The following is a 15960-nucleotide window of genomic DNA, read 5'->3' as shown; positions in this document are numbered from 1 at the left end:
AGTCCTGGATGTGGGGGACCGGGTAGCGGTCTGGCGTGGTAGCATCGTTGAGGCGTCTGTAGTCCCCGCACGGTCTCCATCCCCCGTCCGGTTTGGGCACGATGTGCAGCGGCGAGGCCCAGGGGCTGTCCGAGCGTCGGACAATCCCCAACTTCTCCATGTTGGCGAACTCTGACCTAGCGACTGCTAGTCTGTCAGGGTTGAGCCGGCGGGCCCTAGCGTACACGGGAGCTCCTTGAGTCTCTATGTGATGCTCGACCCCGTGTTTGGTGGTCGCGGCCGAGAACGTAGGCTGTGTCAAGCCGGGAAACTCCCGCAGTAGGCGTTGGTACACGTCACCTTCTGCAAGCGAGCTGGCCAGCCCGCTGTATACCACTTCATTGCGCACACAAGTCAAGGAAGCGTACGTCTGGGCGTCTACCAGGCGGCCGTGCCTCACGTCCACGAGGAGCCCATGTGCGCAGAGGAAATCCGCCCCGAGTAGTGGGAACGAGACGTCGGCCGTGACAAACTCCCACGTGAACCGCTGTCCCCCGAAACACAACTCCACGGTCCTCGTGCCGTAGGTGCGGATCGGGTTACCGTTGGCGGTCGTCAGTCGCGGACCCCCCCCCCCGCCGGCGGTGTCCTCCACCGTCGCCGGTAGGACGCTCCTCTGTGCTCCGGTGTCGCAGAGGAATTCTCGACCAGAGAGTGTGTCCTTAATGAAGAGTAGCCTGTTCGACGTACCTGCGCTCACGGCCGCTACTGGGCGCAGGTGTTGGCGTTTCCCGCCCTGACAAAAGTACAAGGCGGGCGGCACTTTGTTGCCTTCGCGCCGAAGCGTGCATGGAAATAACACAGGCCTGTGTCATTATTGCCGTCGGCCGCGGCGCCCCTCTCCATCTTCGCCCCTCCCCCTCTGGGCATGTGCGCCCGTGTCGGGGCCAGCACCTCTGGGGCTAAGTGCTGCGTGGCCAGGTAGAACCGATCTGCCTCCTCTGCCAGAGCACGGGGATCCACAATGTTTGTATTGGCCAGCGCCGTCTGTACCCGTGGCGGCATGTGTCTGAGGAACAGCTCTTTAAATAAAAAGTTCGGCTGCTCGGCGCCCAGTAGATTCAGCATCATCTCCATATGCGCCGACGGCTTGCTGTCTCCCAAGCCACGTATATCCAACAAGCGCTCAGACGGCGACAACTCAAAAATCCTGAGTAGGTGCGTCTTAAACGCCTCATATCTATCCCGGGCCGGCGGAGCGGTAATGAAGCCTACCGTTCTCGCCGCCGTAGTGTTGTTCAGACTCGAGACGACGTGGAAGTATCGAGCGGCGTCATCCACGATTCCCCGTAGGGCGAATTGCGCCTCCGCCTGGGCGAACCACGCGGCCGCCGACTGCTCCCAAAACTCAGGCAGTCTGAGAAAACCAGCGTTGTTTGCCATGTTCGTCGTATTCTCCGTCTCGGAAACTTCTTCGAGACTAACGTCAGGGTCACCAGTGTAGCGCTGAGAAGAAGGAGTCGGAGGCGGTGTCTCGAAGTTAAACCTAATTCCTTTATTCATCAGCGTAACAACAAATCGACGTAGTCGTGTCGACGGTAAATAAGAATGCCGGTGGCAGGAAGTGCCACCCTATAAATCGTCCGGGGGGAACTACCATTCCCAACGAGTTCCTTGTGAATTATGTACAGTCACTACAATGTCGTGTATGTTATATATTTTATGATGAATTGAAAATGGGGGACCCTGATGTAAACAAGACGAAAGTCTTTCTCTGGTCTGCATCCCCTTAACAATTGTATGTATTGAGCTGTACTGTATACTGTACCCATTCGGCAATCTGTTAATAAAATGTTCAATCAATCAATCAATCAATCAATCAATCAATCAATCAATCAATCAATCAATCAATCAATCAATCAATCAATCAATCAGTGGGGGAGGGGGGGGTGGAGGAGGAGGAGGAGGGGGGGGGGCGGGTCGAGGCTGACGGTCCCAGAATGAAACCACTAAACCAGTCAGTTGATCCGAGACTCGCTCACCGCGACACCGACCACCTGAACCGTGAACGTCAACCGGCAACAACATGAGCGGACGAGTTGGCGACCTGAGCGCCACGCAGGAGGACACGTTGACGCAGGTTGGTCATAAATAATAATTATAGTATTATTATTATTACTATTATTATTATAGCCTAATGTAATATTAATTTATGTGGAAAACATCAATGGCAGCCTTCTAACCTCCGCATTTGCGGCTCAGAAAAGTTTCAGAACTGGGTAATATTTTCGTCAGAAATGCATTATTATCTACAGTAGGTCTAATACTAGTCATTTTAGTAGCTATATGGTGCCGGTGTTTTCATTAACACCTGCGTTATATCAACATCTGTGGAGTTATGTGAGAGAGAGGCAGTCCTCCTGTTTACATTTACACATTTTACATTGAGTCATTTAGCTGAACGCTTTTATCCAAATCGACTTACAAGTTCTGTACGAGTCGACAAGTCATCAGGAAGGAAGGGTACGACTCTATCAGCTGAGTAACAGTGTTCATCAAAGTGTTGAGTGCTACAGTGTAGGTTAGTTTATTAGGACAAGTGCATGACAGTAAGGTTAGTTAGGGTTAGAGTTTTTTCTTTTCTTTTTTTTCTTCATTATTTCAGATAATGTTTATAGGCTGTGGTTTTATTCTTACATTAGACCTGCTGTTATTATTCTAGGCTGTGGTTTTATTCTTACAGTACATTAGACCTACTGTTATTATTATATATATATATATATATATATATATATATATATATATATATATATATATATATATATATATATATATATTGAGCTGTACTGTATTGTACCCATTCTGCAATCTATTAAATAAAGTTTTCATTCATTCATTCATTCATTCATTCATTCATTCATTCATATAGGCTGTGGTTTTATTCGTACATTAGACCTACTGTTATTATTCTATGGCTGTGGTTTCATTCTTACACTAGACCTACTGTTATTATTCTGAGAACCTCCAACAGCGTTTCTATTAACCTCTTTGGTTCACGTCTCGAGAATGTGCAGGTGATTTAAATATTTGGGGCGTTCGGCTTGATTCTCGCCTTAATTTCTTTTAGGCCCCACATTGACTCGGTTGTAAAGAAAGTTAATCGCCGTCTCAGATTACTATATCGTTCCATCAATAATTTTTCTCAGAAAATGTTAGAAAAAGACTCATTACTCAGTTGATACTTCCAACAATGGATTATGCAGATATAATTCCGCAGAATGCCTCAGAATCTATATTCTTCGTCCACTTAACACTGTCTATAACAGCCTCTGTAGATTAATCTTGAGATGTCCTTACATAACCCACCACTTAACACTGTCTATAACAGCCTCTGTAGATTAATCTTGAGATGTCCTTACATAACCCACCACTTAACACTGTCTATAACAGCCTCTGTAGATTAATCTTGAGATGTCCTTACATAACCCACCACTTAACACTGTCTATAACAGCCTCTGTAGATTAATCTTGAGATGTCCTTACATAACCCACCACTTAACACTGTCTATAACAGCCTCTGTAGATTAATCTTGAGATCTTACATAACCCACCACTTAACAGTATACAGTACAATGCAAGAAATGGGACGAGGTACAACTTATTCATCTTCAAATGCATTTTATTTAACGACCCCCCTTATCTTAAAACATTTTGTATCCCATACAGCGCATCATATGGCCTAAAACAAGCCGCTCCTGTTTTTAATTTCTTTCTTTCTTTTCTTTTTCTTTTGTGTGAGATGTGTACATTTATGAAATGTGGGTGTTGGACTGCAGGTGGGCTGTGCTTGGGAGAGCTCCTGTCAGTATGCATGATTGTAATTGTCTGGTATTGTACGCTGTCTTGTTTTGCGTTATGTATTGTATTTTCTTGTTATCCTATGTTTAGTAGTAGTAGTAGTAGTTTAGTAGTAGTTTATTTTTTATTATATACACCATCATTTATCAATATTTGCATAGTGCTTATATGTGCCTAATATGTGCCTTCTAAAGAAAAAAAAGCAAGCAAAACAGTATTTTTCACCCTTGTAGTTTTCAAAATTTGCTTTACAAAAAAAAATACAAAAATGTAGATTGCAAAACAGTATTCGTACATTAGATCTACTGTTATTATTCTAGGCTGTGTTTTTATTCGTACATTAGACCTACTGTTGTTATTCTAGGCTGTGTTTTTATTCGTACATTAGACCTACTGTTGTTATTCTAGGCTGTGGTTTCATTCGTACATTAGACCTACTGTTGTTATTCTAGGCTGTGGTTTCATTCGTACATTAGACCTACTGTTATTATTCTAGGCTGTGGTTTCATTCGTACATTAGACCTACTGTTATTATTATTCTAGGCTGTGGTTTCATTCGTACATTAGACCTACTGTTGTTATTCTAGGCTGTGGTTTCATTCAGCTGTCATCATTCAGCACAACACAACACCACCAACGCATGCCCTCTCACACCTAACGCGGTCTCCTCTGTCCTCAGTTTCGGACTCTGATTAAAGACATTCTGCCGGAGCTGCCTGATCAACACGACCACTACCTGCTCCGCTGGCTGAGAGGTGAGATCCACACACAGGGAGACTAATCCCATCAACAACACACAGCCTTCACACCCGCTGGCTGCTGCCCGGCCTTGTGACAGTGACCCTGGGGTCGAAGGTGGCGAAACACCATTGTTTCCTTCCAAGGTCACACTGGATATAAGCAACACATTGTCTCAGCTGTGGCTCTTGACAGGCGAGACAAGAGTCAAGTCAAGAGTCACTTTATTGTCCCATCAGCTGGGACATGTGTCTTGGGCTTTACACCCACTACAGCCACAGACACATACATACAGACATGACACAACACAACTGACTCCAAACGATACACAATATAAAAGATACAGTAAAGTACCTGCACAGCAGGATGTCTGGCAACACCACATTAGAATAGTATACACAAATAATATAATATTAATATTATAATATTATAGTATACACGATAACATAGCAACCAAATATCCGTTCGATAGTTGCCCTTTATCTGGCACTATTTAAAAGTTTAACTGAGATCGGAATAAAGGAGTTTTTAAATCTATTTAGTCTCGAGCGTGGAACTCTAAACCTCCTGCCAGAGGGCAGTAGCTCATACTCGGCATGTGAGACGTGGGAGGGGTCCGAGACTATTCTATTGGCTTGCCTTAGAGTAGCCTGTTCAAAAATAGACTGCAGGGATGGGTGACCTTTCACCCCTATGATCTTCCATGCAGTCTGCATCAGACGGACCAGTTTGGACTTTAATTGTACAGACAGGTTACCAAACCCAGCTGTAATATCGTATCTGATGAGACTCTCTAATACAGATTGGTAGAAAAGTAACATACATTTTTGATCTACACACCATGCACTCTAAGGCGACGTAGAAAGTGCAGTCGTTGTTGTAGTCTGCTACACAGGCTGTCTACATGGGTGTTCCAGGTTAGTGTGTTATCGACAAAAATCCCAAGATATTTATATGAAGAGACCTGTGAGATGGACTGTGTGTGGATGACAACAGGCCTCAGGAGACATTCGTGTCCTGAGTTTATAGGTTGTTGCCTAAATCCTTTATTTTTCCACATTCACACTCAAGCCAACTTCTGTCAGTTGTTATAAGTGTAACTTCTGTCAGTTGTTATGAGTGTAACTTCTGTCGGTTGGTATAAGTGTAACTTCTGTCAGTTGTTATAAGTGTAACTTCTGTCAGTTGTTATGAGTGTAACTTCTGTCGGTTGGTATAAGTGTAACTTCTGTCAGTTGTTATAAGTGTAACTTCTGTCAGTTGTTATGAGTGTAACTTCTGTCGGTTGGTATAAGTGTAACTTCTGTCAGTTGTTATAAGTGTAACTTCTGTCAGTTGTTATGAGTGTAACTTCTGTCGGTTGGTATAAGTGTAACTTCTGTCAGTTGTTATAAGTGTAACTTCTGTCGGTTGGTATAAGTGTAACTTCTGTCATTTTTTTTTTTTTAAACTTAGATTTTTATTTTCATTTTTTCAACAACATACATAGACAACATTCATAGACAATACACAGTACATAAATTAAAACAAATAGACAAAAAATGAGTAAAGAAAAAGTGTGACATGGGTCCTTCGGTCCATTCTACATTTGCATTATTTATTTACATTTTTATTCATTTCCTTGTATCCTTTTCAATCCTCTGTGATGTCGTTACTTCCCCTCCTGTATTCTTCCCATTTTCCCCATTTCCATTCAAACTTTTCTTCTTGCAGCCTCAGCAGATGTGTGATTCTCTCCATTTCCTGTATCCCCTCTACCAACTCTATCCATTGATCCTTTGTCGGCACTTCTACCTTGTACCACAGTTTAGTTAAAGCTTTCTTGGCTGCCACTATCAATATCTTAATCAAATATTTGTCTTCCCCTTGGATTCCTTCCTGTGACAGATTCCCCAAATACAACACTTGGCCTCCCTGGGGTATTTCGTATCCTATTATTTCATTTATTATCCCTCCTATCTCTTCCCAGTAGTGCCTTATCTCAGTTGTTTCTTTTGAATAACAAACTGGAAACGAAAGCATTTCCAAACATTAAGTCTCCAGCGGGTTGATTGTTTTAATAAGATAAGATATTCCTTTATTGTTCTCCTTGGGGAAATGTGGGCGGCATGATGGGGGAGGGGAGGTACAGGTATGGGCAGGGTAATAGTAGAAAGACGTAAATATGGGCAATAAAATGTAATCTGAATATAAAATATAAAAGAATGTCAATGCAGAGCCTGTTCACTCCACTCAGGTATTTCTGCCAAGAAATAAGTGATTTAAATTGAAGATCTGCCTTTTGATGTTGCCGTCACCATGGTAACTTGAAACGATGCTCTAACTGGTGTTGTATCTGTCTATTGTCTGTTGGATCCCAGTTACCTGCTACCATGGTTCACTCACAACAGACACAAGAAACACAAAGCCACCAAGACATCCCTACAAACACCTACCAACACTAAAGAAACACCCGCCCAGACAACCCCAGTCCAATGAACACTCTGATGCAATAATACAACAAAACAAAACTCAACGTAACAGCAAAGTATAACAGAACTATATGTTCAAACAAGATACTTTCTAAATAGTTATAACATACTAAAAACTAACAGAACATACAGTACAACAACAGCAATCAGTAATGATGGGGGGCGACAGTGGTTTGGGAGGTAGAGCAGTCGTCTGGTAATCTGGAGGTTCCCGGTTCGATTCCCACTCCTCCCGGGCAGCGTGTCGAAGTGTCCTTGAGCTACAAGACACCCCTAACTGCTCCCGATCAGCAGGTTAATGGCACCTTGCGGTCGCCGTCGGTGTGTGAATGTGTGAGTGAACGTGTGAATGTGAGGAACAAAATTGTAAAGCGCTTTGGATAAAAGCTGTTATATATATTTAAAAAAAAAATACAACATTTACCGTTTTTTTGTTTTTTTTTTTTATCCACTTTTTCTCCCATTTTCTATATTTTCTCCCATCCCAATTTCGTATCATCCAATTCAACCCTCCCCTGTCACGAACGCTGTTTCTTGCCTCCCACAAGCCGGCTGCAATGTGGACTAAGTCATACATAGCACAAGTCCCCTCCGGTACTTGAGGTAACAGCAGTCGCATCTTTTCACCTGCGCAGCTCGATCTCTCAGTGGCGAGGAGTAACACGTGGGAGGCTCACACTGCCCCCGACACTTCCTGGTTCCACTGCGCAGGCGCACCAACCGACCTGTAGGAGTCGCTGTCCACAACGCCCGATCCCCACCCATCAGTTTCCCACCACCTAATACGGCCAATGTGTATTAGTATGAACGACCAGCTAAACTGAAAGCAATGTGGAGCGCTGGGCTCGAACAGGCAAGCCCAGCGTCTCCGTCATTCGTGGCGAGCGCCTTGCCCACTACGCCACATAGCCGCCCAACATTTACCATTTAATATGGCGACCTGTTCCTCCTCCGAGAAACTGGATCCTTCACAGGTCCTTGACGAATCACAACGTACCCTGTAGCAGCCTAATGGTGTCTGTCATTCATACAGTATATACAACAACAGTAGTCCATTTACATTTAGTCATTTAGCTGAAACGCTTTTATCCAAAGCGACTTACAAGTTCTGTACGACGACAAGTCATCAGGAAGTGTCCTGGAATGAAACTCAAGTTGACCTCAAGTGTCCCGTCGTCATGTGTCGTCTAGAGACGCATGGGAACGGGTTTCGTTGTGACTGACAACCCAGTGAAGCTGTCAGTGTCAAGGTTGTGTTATGTGTGGCATCATCAGTTTCGGTCTCTCTGCCCTACATGCTGTCATGCAGAGTCATATGGGTTTGTTTGGTTATATGCAGGTATATTCAGACAGATAGGGATATATATATATATATATGTATGCGGTAAATATAAATATATATATACGGTATATACAACACTGTTGTACATGAGTTCTGTGTAGAGGTCAGAGGTCATACATCTCTGTCATATTTGGCTTCAGGTGCAGATTGAGCTCCTTGAACCAGTGATGTTTGCCTGTTAAGCCCCTCCCCCTCCTGCCTGTTGAGCCCCTCCCCCCCCCCGCCCCTATAAGAGTGTATTTACTCTTAACAACGGTGTGAATAACACGCGGAAAGTGGCTGTCAGCTCTGTGTTCCGGTCCCCGCCTCGACTCGTTATAAGATTGGCTGAGTCTGATTACTCTCCTCTTCACTGGCCTGGGATCAGTGTCCCCGGGAGATTTCTCGATTCCCTCGTCCTCTATTATTCCTTCATGTGTTTTTCACCTGTCAAGCTCCACCGGGAGTGGGGGCGGGGCCTAGCAGGCAGCCTGCCGTATAATAAACCCTGTCCTCGGTGCATTCAGTGTATTCAGTGTATGGATCTCTGCCGGCAGGAGGAGGAGGTTATTCAATGATTCCGTTGGATAATAGGATTAAATAAGGTGTCAGCTGTGGCAGCTGTGTGTCGTTAAAGGGGCACAACGCCGCCCACATTTGGAATTCCAATATGTTGTTTCCGTGGCTCAGGAATGTGCGATCAATATCGGTGAACAACAGGAGCTTCTCTCTCTTAATTAAACTAATTTACATTCAGTCATTTAGCTGAACGCTTTCATCCGAAACCCACTTAGAAATGTTGTCAGCAGGACGACTCTGGCAGCTAAGGGTCAATGAGTCAGCAAAACAACAGGCAGTAGTATAGGTACAGTATAGTAGGTATAGTATAGTAGGTAGTAGTTAGGGATGCCCCGATCGATCGGCCACCGATCGTTATCGGCCGATAATCAGTATAAATATGCGATCGGTGATCGGTGATAATGCTTTATTTTCGCCGATCGTCAAAACAGATCTCACTCGCTGAGTTCTGTCTCAGACACCGGGAGCTGCACACAGTGCTGCGCGTCTGCTCCTCCTCCAGCTCCTCCCGCACGCATGTAAACACGGGTCTAGTCTAGTCTAGTGGGACGGGACCTCCATGAGCTAACGTTAGCTACCGTTACAAAATGACCCAGTCAACTATTCACTTTTAGTTTAATACATGATGAGGCATTGTCTAACTGAACGGTATCTAGCCGGCTAGCTACTGATAGCTCCTGATATCAACAAATGCTCCAGCAATAGTCTAGTTATCTAGTACTAGTGTATGATACCTCTGTTAGCTCACGTTAGCTTAGCTCACTGTTCAAAACGAAATGTCCCATTCAACTAAATAGTTCACTGAGGCGTTGTCTTAACATTATATTTCCGGCTAGCAGTAGCTACAGACAGCTCCTGATATCAATGTCTTATAACACTCATTCGATGCATATTCGAAGCCCGGCTTGCGTCGCAGTCATTAACGGGGATAGCTGAGGGAGTAGGGTAAATCTGCAGAGCCGAATGTGATTTGATCAAAGCAGAGTATGTACACACAGACAGTGGAGATAGCGAGCATTTTGACTTGTTGCGTGGTGGCGTTGTCTCGCAGATAATACAACTACAAGTACAAGTCTAATTATATAATATATATATTTTATAAAAAAAAAAAAAATTATATAATTTTTTTTTTTATTAATCAAAAACTATCGGATCGGTATCGGCCGATATGGCTCAAGACGATCGGTGATCGGTATCGGTGGCAAAAAACGTGATCGGGGCATCCCTAGTAGTAGTATAGGTACAGTATAGTAGGTATCATTTTGTACCTATACTACTACTACCTGTTGTTTTGCTGACTCACTGACCCTTAGCTGCCAGAGTCGTACCCTTCCTGCTGACTCACTGAGGTCCTGACTGAATTAGGTCATTAAAGAACCCAGGATGCCTATCGTAATGAGTAGGGGGTTCCCCGACGTTCCTGGCCAATGGGGGACCCTGATGTAAACAAGACGAAAGTCTTTCTCTGGTCTGCATCCCCTTAACAATTGTGTGTATTGAGCTGTACTGTATTGTACCCATTCTGCAATCTGTTAATACAGTTTTCAATCAATCAATCAATCAGTCCTTGGCCATTCCCAATCAGGTCTCTGACATCAAGGCCACCTAATCATCCCTTCCCCTTAATTGACTGATATCAATCCCTGTCTCCTGAGCCGTTCAGCCATTGTGTGTAGTGTGATGTGTGTCTGGTGCCAGTGTATGGTAGTCAGTGTGTAGTGTGATGTGTGCCGGGTGCCAGTGTATGGTAGTCAGTGTGTAGTGTGATGTGTGCCGGGTGCCAGTGTATGGTAGTCATTGTGTAGTGTGATGTGTGCCTGGTGCCAGTGTATGGTAGTCAGTGTGTAGTGTGATGTGTGCCGGGTGCCAGTGTATGGTAGTCAGTGTGTAGTGTGATGTGTGCCTGGTGCCAGTGTATGGTAGTCAGTGTGTAGTGTGATGTGTGCCTGGTGCCAGTGTATGGTAGTCAGTGTGTAGTGTGATGTGTGCCTGGTGCCAGTGTATGGTAGTCAGTGTGTAGTGTGATGTGTGCCTGGTGCCAGTGTATGGTAGTCATTGTGTAGTGTGATGTGTGCCGGGTGCCAGTGTATGGTAGTCAGTGTGTAGTGTGATGTGTGCCGGGTGCCAGTGTATGGTAGTCAGTGTGTAGTGTGGTGTGTGCCTGGTGCCAGTGTATGGTAGTCAGTGTGTAGTGTGATGTGTGCCTGGTGCCAGTGTATGGTAGTCAGTGTGTAGTGTGATGTGTGCCGGGTGCCAGTGTATGGTAGTCATTGTGTAGTGTGATGTGTGCCTGGTGCCAGTGTATGGTAGTCAGTGTGTAGTGTGATGTGTGCCGGGTGCCAGTGTATGGTAGTCAGTGTGTAGTGTGATGTGTGCCTGGTGCCAGTGTATGGTAGTCAGTGTGTAGTGTGATGTGTGCCTGGTGCCAGTGTATGGTAGTCAGTGTGTAGTGTGATGTGTGCCTGGTGCCAGTGTATGGTAGTCAGTGTGTAGTGTGATGTGTGCCTGGTGCCAGTGTATGGTAGTCATTGTGTAGTGTGATGTGTGCCGGGTGCCAGTGTATGGTATTCAGTGTGTAGTGTGATGTGTGCCGGGTGCCAGTGTATGGTAGTCAGTGTGTAGTGTGGTGTGTGCCTGGTGCCAGTGTATGGTAGTCAGTGTGTAGTGTGATGTGTGCCTGGTGCCAGTGTATGGTAGTCAGTGTGTAGTGTGATGTGTGCCTGGTGCCAGTGTATGGTAGTCAGTGTGTAGTGTGATGTGTGCCGGGTGCCAGTGTATGGTAGTCAGTGTGTAGTGTGATGTGTGCCTGGTGCCAGTGTATGGTAGTCAGTGTGTAGTGTGATGTGTGCCGGGTGCCAGTGTATGGTAGTCAGTGTGTAGTGTGATGTGTGCCGGGTGCCAGTGTATGGTAGTCAGTGTGTAGTGTGATGTGTGCCGGGTGCCAGTGTATGGTAGTCAGTGTGTAGTGTGATGTGTGCCGGGTGCCAGTGTATGGTAGTCAGTGTGTAGTGTGATGTGTGCCGGGTGCCAGTGTATGGTAGTCAGTGTGTAGTGTGATGTGTGCCGGGTGCCAGTGTATGGTAGTCATTGTGTAGTGTGATGTGTGCCTGGTGCCAGTGTATGGTAGTCAGTGTGTAGTGTGATGTGTGCCGGGTGCCAGTGTATGGTAGTCAGTGTGTAGTGTGATGTGTGCCTGGTGCCAGTGTATGGTAGTCAGTGTGTAGTGTGATGTGTGCCTGGTGCCAGTGTATGGTAGTCAGTGTGTAGTGTGATGTGTGCCTGGTGCCAGTGTATGGTAGTCAGTGTGTAGTGTGATGTGTGCCTGGTGCCAGTGTATGGTAGTCATTGTGTAGTGTGATGTGTGCCGGGTGCCAGTGTATGGTAGTCAGTGTGTAGTGTGATGTGTGCCGGGTGCCAGTGTATGGTAGTCAGTGTGTAGTGTGGTGTGTGCCTGGTGCCAGTGTATGGTAGTCAGTGTGTAGTGTGATGTGTGCCTGGTGCCAGTGTATGGTAGTCAGTGTGTAGTGTGATGTGTGCCGGGTGCCAGTGTATGGTAGTCATTGTGTAGTGTGATGTGTGCCTGGTGCCAGTGTATGGTAGTCAGTGTGTAGTGTGATGTGTGCCGGGTGCCAGTGTATGGTAGTCAGTGTGTAGTGTGATGTGTGCCTGGTGCCAGTGTATGGTAGTCAGTGTGTAGTGTGATGTGTGCCTGGTGCCAGTGTATGGTAGTCAGTGTGTAGTGTGATGTGTGCCTGGTGCCAGTGTATGGTAGTCAGTGTGTAGTGTGATGTGTGCCTGGTGCCAGTGTATGGTAGTCAGTGTGTAGTGTGATGTGTGCCTGGTGCCAGTGTATGGTAGTCAGTGTGTAGTGTGATGTGTGCCTGGTGCCAGTGTATGGTAGTCATTGTGTAGTGTGATGTGTGCCGGGTGCCAGTGTATGGTATTCAGTGTGTAGTGTGATGTGTGCCGGGTGCCAGTGTATGGTAGTCAGTGTGTAGTGTGGTGTGTGCCTGGTGCCAGTGTATGGTAGTCAGTGTGTAGTGTGATGTGTGCCTGGTGCCAGTGTATGGTAGTCGGTGTGTAGTGTGATGTGTGCCTGGTGCCAGTGTATGGTAGTCAGTGTGTAGTGTGATGTGTGCCGGGTGCCAGTGTATGGTAGTCAGTGTGTAGTGTGATGTGTGCCTGGTGCCAGTGTATGGTAGTCAGTGTGTAGTGTGATGTGTGCCTGGTGCCAGTGTATGGTAGTCAGTGTGTAGTGTGATGTGTGCCTGGTGCCAGTGTATGGTAGTCAGTGTGTAGTGTGATGTGTGCCTGGTGCCAGTGTATGGTAGTCAGTGTGTAGTGTGATGTGTGCCTGGTGCCAGTGTATGGTAGTCAGTGTGTAGTGTGATGTGTGCCTGGTGCCAGTGTATGGTAGTCAGTGTGTAGTGTGATGTGTGCCGGATGCCAGTGTATGGCAGCCATTGAGTCTGCGTAGCCCAAGGTTGGGTGCTACTACCAGTGGTGGTGAAGGAGGCAATTCCACCCTACATTGTAAAAAGCGCTTTGAGTGTCTAGAAAAACAGAAAAGCGCTATATAAATGCAATTAATTTATTATTATTATTATTACTACTGCCTGTTGTTTTGCACACAGCTGCAACCACTGTCTCCCCCAACATGGAAGATAAAGGGCCAGTCCAGACATTCCGTGCAAAGCCTCCACGTTATTCATTGGCAATTGGATCAATAATACCCTGGAAATCTATTCTATTTGTTACTGTTGGTCTCTGTGGCGGGACAACGTCCAATGTCCAGTTCAAGGAATGTTCCGTCAACAGGGGACCAATCACTTCAATATTTGCATGTTGGCGGGTGCCTTCACCCCGCGACTAAAGAGTCCAAACATATTGATCTGCCAGGTCTGCTGTTGTACCGGCAGTATATTATATATCGTACACCTTACTGTAAATTGTACCTAAATTGTACCTCATCCCATTTCTGCTTTGCACTAGATAGTACTGTACATTAGTACACTGCATAGTATTGTATATTATATGGTAACTCAGAACATTGTACATATGTCTATACCGAACACTGTGACCTCATTTTCTTCTTCTAAATTACATGCTATACTATGTTATTTGATACTATCTTGTCTAGCACAGTCTCTGGAGCGTAACAGTAAGAAGCATTTTGTATGAAAGTATTCTGTACTTCTGTATGACAACTATTAAAGAAACTTGAAACTTGAAGAAACTTGAAACTTGATATATATATATATTATATTATATATACATTGTTCCACTGAAGCCGGTGCAGGATTTGAACTTGAGAGAAATGGAGAAATATGGAACCTAAGACTGTTTGAATGAATGAATGAATGAAAAGTTTATTTTTGAACATGTATTCTTTACATTCCTCTAAATAAATCATAATATCAAGCTTTGTCAAACAGAATAATCAGAATGAAAAAGAAATTATAAAAAAAGTCAAGAGCATACCCCCTTACATTTAGATTTTTTCCTCCATTAATTGTACTTGATATAACATAATTTAGTATAATACATTATATAATATACGTTTTACTATAGTACAAAAAAAGAAAAAACTTCAGTCGCTTGACAGCAGTAAATACAATACAACACTACATAAAGCAATATAACGTAACTTTGTTTATCAGCATTACTCATTTCTATATTTCTCTAATGTGTATTTTTTTAAGCTGCTTTTTAAATTGTGCAATATGTTTACTCATTTTGATGTTTTCAGGTAAGTTATTCCACAACTTCACTGGACAAACCGATATGCTTTTCAGCGTAGTCTCCATCCAGAGCTTCGCCCACCTACTCTTATACTTACTCTAAAATAGTTTTTGGATTATGAACGATTATCCAAATGTCCAGAAATAACGTTGTTACTCTGTATCTGTTTGTTGTGTTTTCCAGCCCGCAGCTTCAATATTCCCAAGTCTGAAGCCATGGTCCGGAAGGTGAGACTCTAGCGTTTGATTGGTTTAAGTCACTTCCTGTTGTCTCCATCATCATGTTCTGTTAACGGGCTGATGACATCATAGGTCCAGTCACCTGTTATACTTGCTTTGAGATGTTTATTAACACTAGGGTCTAGAGGGGCAGGTAATTATAAGATTTATTCTTCTTCCTGCTCCTTTTGTCCATGGAATGGCTATTTATGATTTTTTAATGAAGAAACTATGATTGTATTATTCCATGTGGCAAATAAAAACTCTGAACTGAACTGAACTGAACTAGATACACAGTGGTCTCTCAGTTAGAAAGTACAGAGTGGGCGTTGTGTTGCACAACACATGAGGAGATGGTAGAAGCAGTGAGATTATGGCCCAGTAAACTGTTGTCATGACGATTGTTTAGTATCAGGAACGCTCTCCTGGAACATCTATACGTCTCAAAGTTACCTCATGCTAACTCTCTGTCTCACTCACACACAACAACACAACACAACACAACCTCACACACAACACAACAACACAACACAACATCACACACAACACAACCTCACAACAACACAACACAACCTCACAACAACACAACACAACCTCACAACAACACAACAACACAACCTCACAATAACACAACCTCACAAACACCTGGGAGATATTTTATCTTCTATAAGTCTTCTGATCTCCTCTCCTCTCCTCTCCTCTCCTCTCCTCTCCTCTCCTCTCCTCTCCTCCTCTCCTCTCCTCTCCTCTCCTCTCCTCTCCTCTCCTCTCCTCTCCTCTCCTCTCCTCTCCTCTCCTCTCCTCTCCTCTCCCTCTCCCCTCCTCCCTCTCCCTCTCCTCTCTTCTCTGACTCCTCTTTCTCTCTCTCCTCCTCTCCTCCTCCTCTCCTCTCCTCTCCTCTCTTCTCCTCTCTTCTCTGATCTCCTCTCCTCTCCTCTCCTCTCCTCTCCTCCTCTCTCCTCCTCTCCTCTCCTCTCCTCTCCTCTCCTCTCCTCTCCTCTCCTCTCCTCCTCCTCCTCTCCTCTCCCTCCCTCTCCTCTCCTCTCCTCTCCTC

General features: G+C 44.9%; 1 protein-coding gene across 1 annotated transcript in view; it reads left to right on the top strand.

The window, feature by feature from the left end:
- Positions 1 to 2065: 2065 nt before the first annotated feature.
- LOC311237344 (SEC14-like protein 2) overlaps positions 2066 to 15960 on the top strand; it is a gene marked incomplete at its 5' end in the record, with an annotated part of 31550 nt that continues 17655 nt past the window's right edge. The window contains 3 exons of the mRNA XM_084325165.1: positions 2066 to 2119; positions 4517 to 4592; positions 14872 to 14915. Coding sequence (XP_084181291.1) covers positions 2066 to 2119; positions 4517 to 4592; positions 14872 to 14915 — 174 coding nt within the window. The remainder of the gene's footprint in view (positions 2120 to 4516; positions 4593 to 14871; positions 14916 to 15960) is intronic.

This window comes from Notolepis coatsorum (assembly GCF_963971535.1).
Source record: "Notolepis coatsorum genome assembly, chromosome: 11".
NCBI lineage: Eukaryota > Metazoa > Chordata > Actinopteri > Aulopiformes > Paralepididae > Notolepis > Notolepis coatsorum.
Note: the sequence above shows the minus strand (reverse complement) of the source record. Positions and strands in the feature narration are given on the sequence as shown.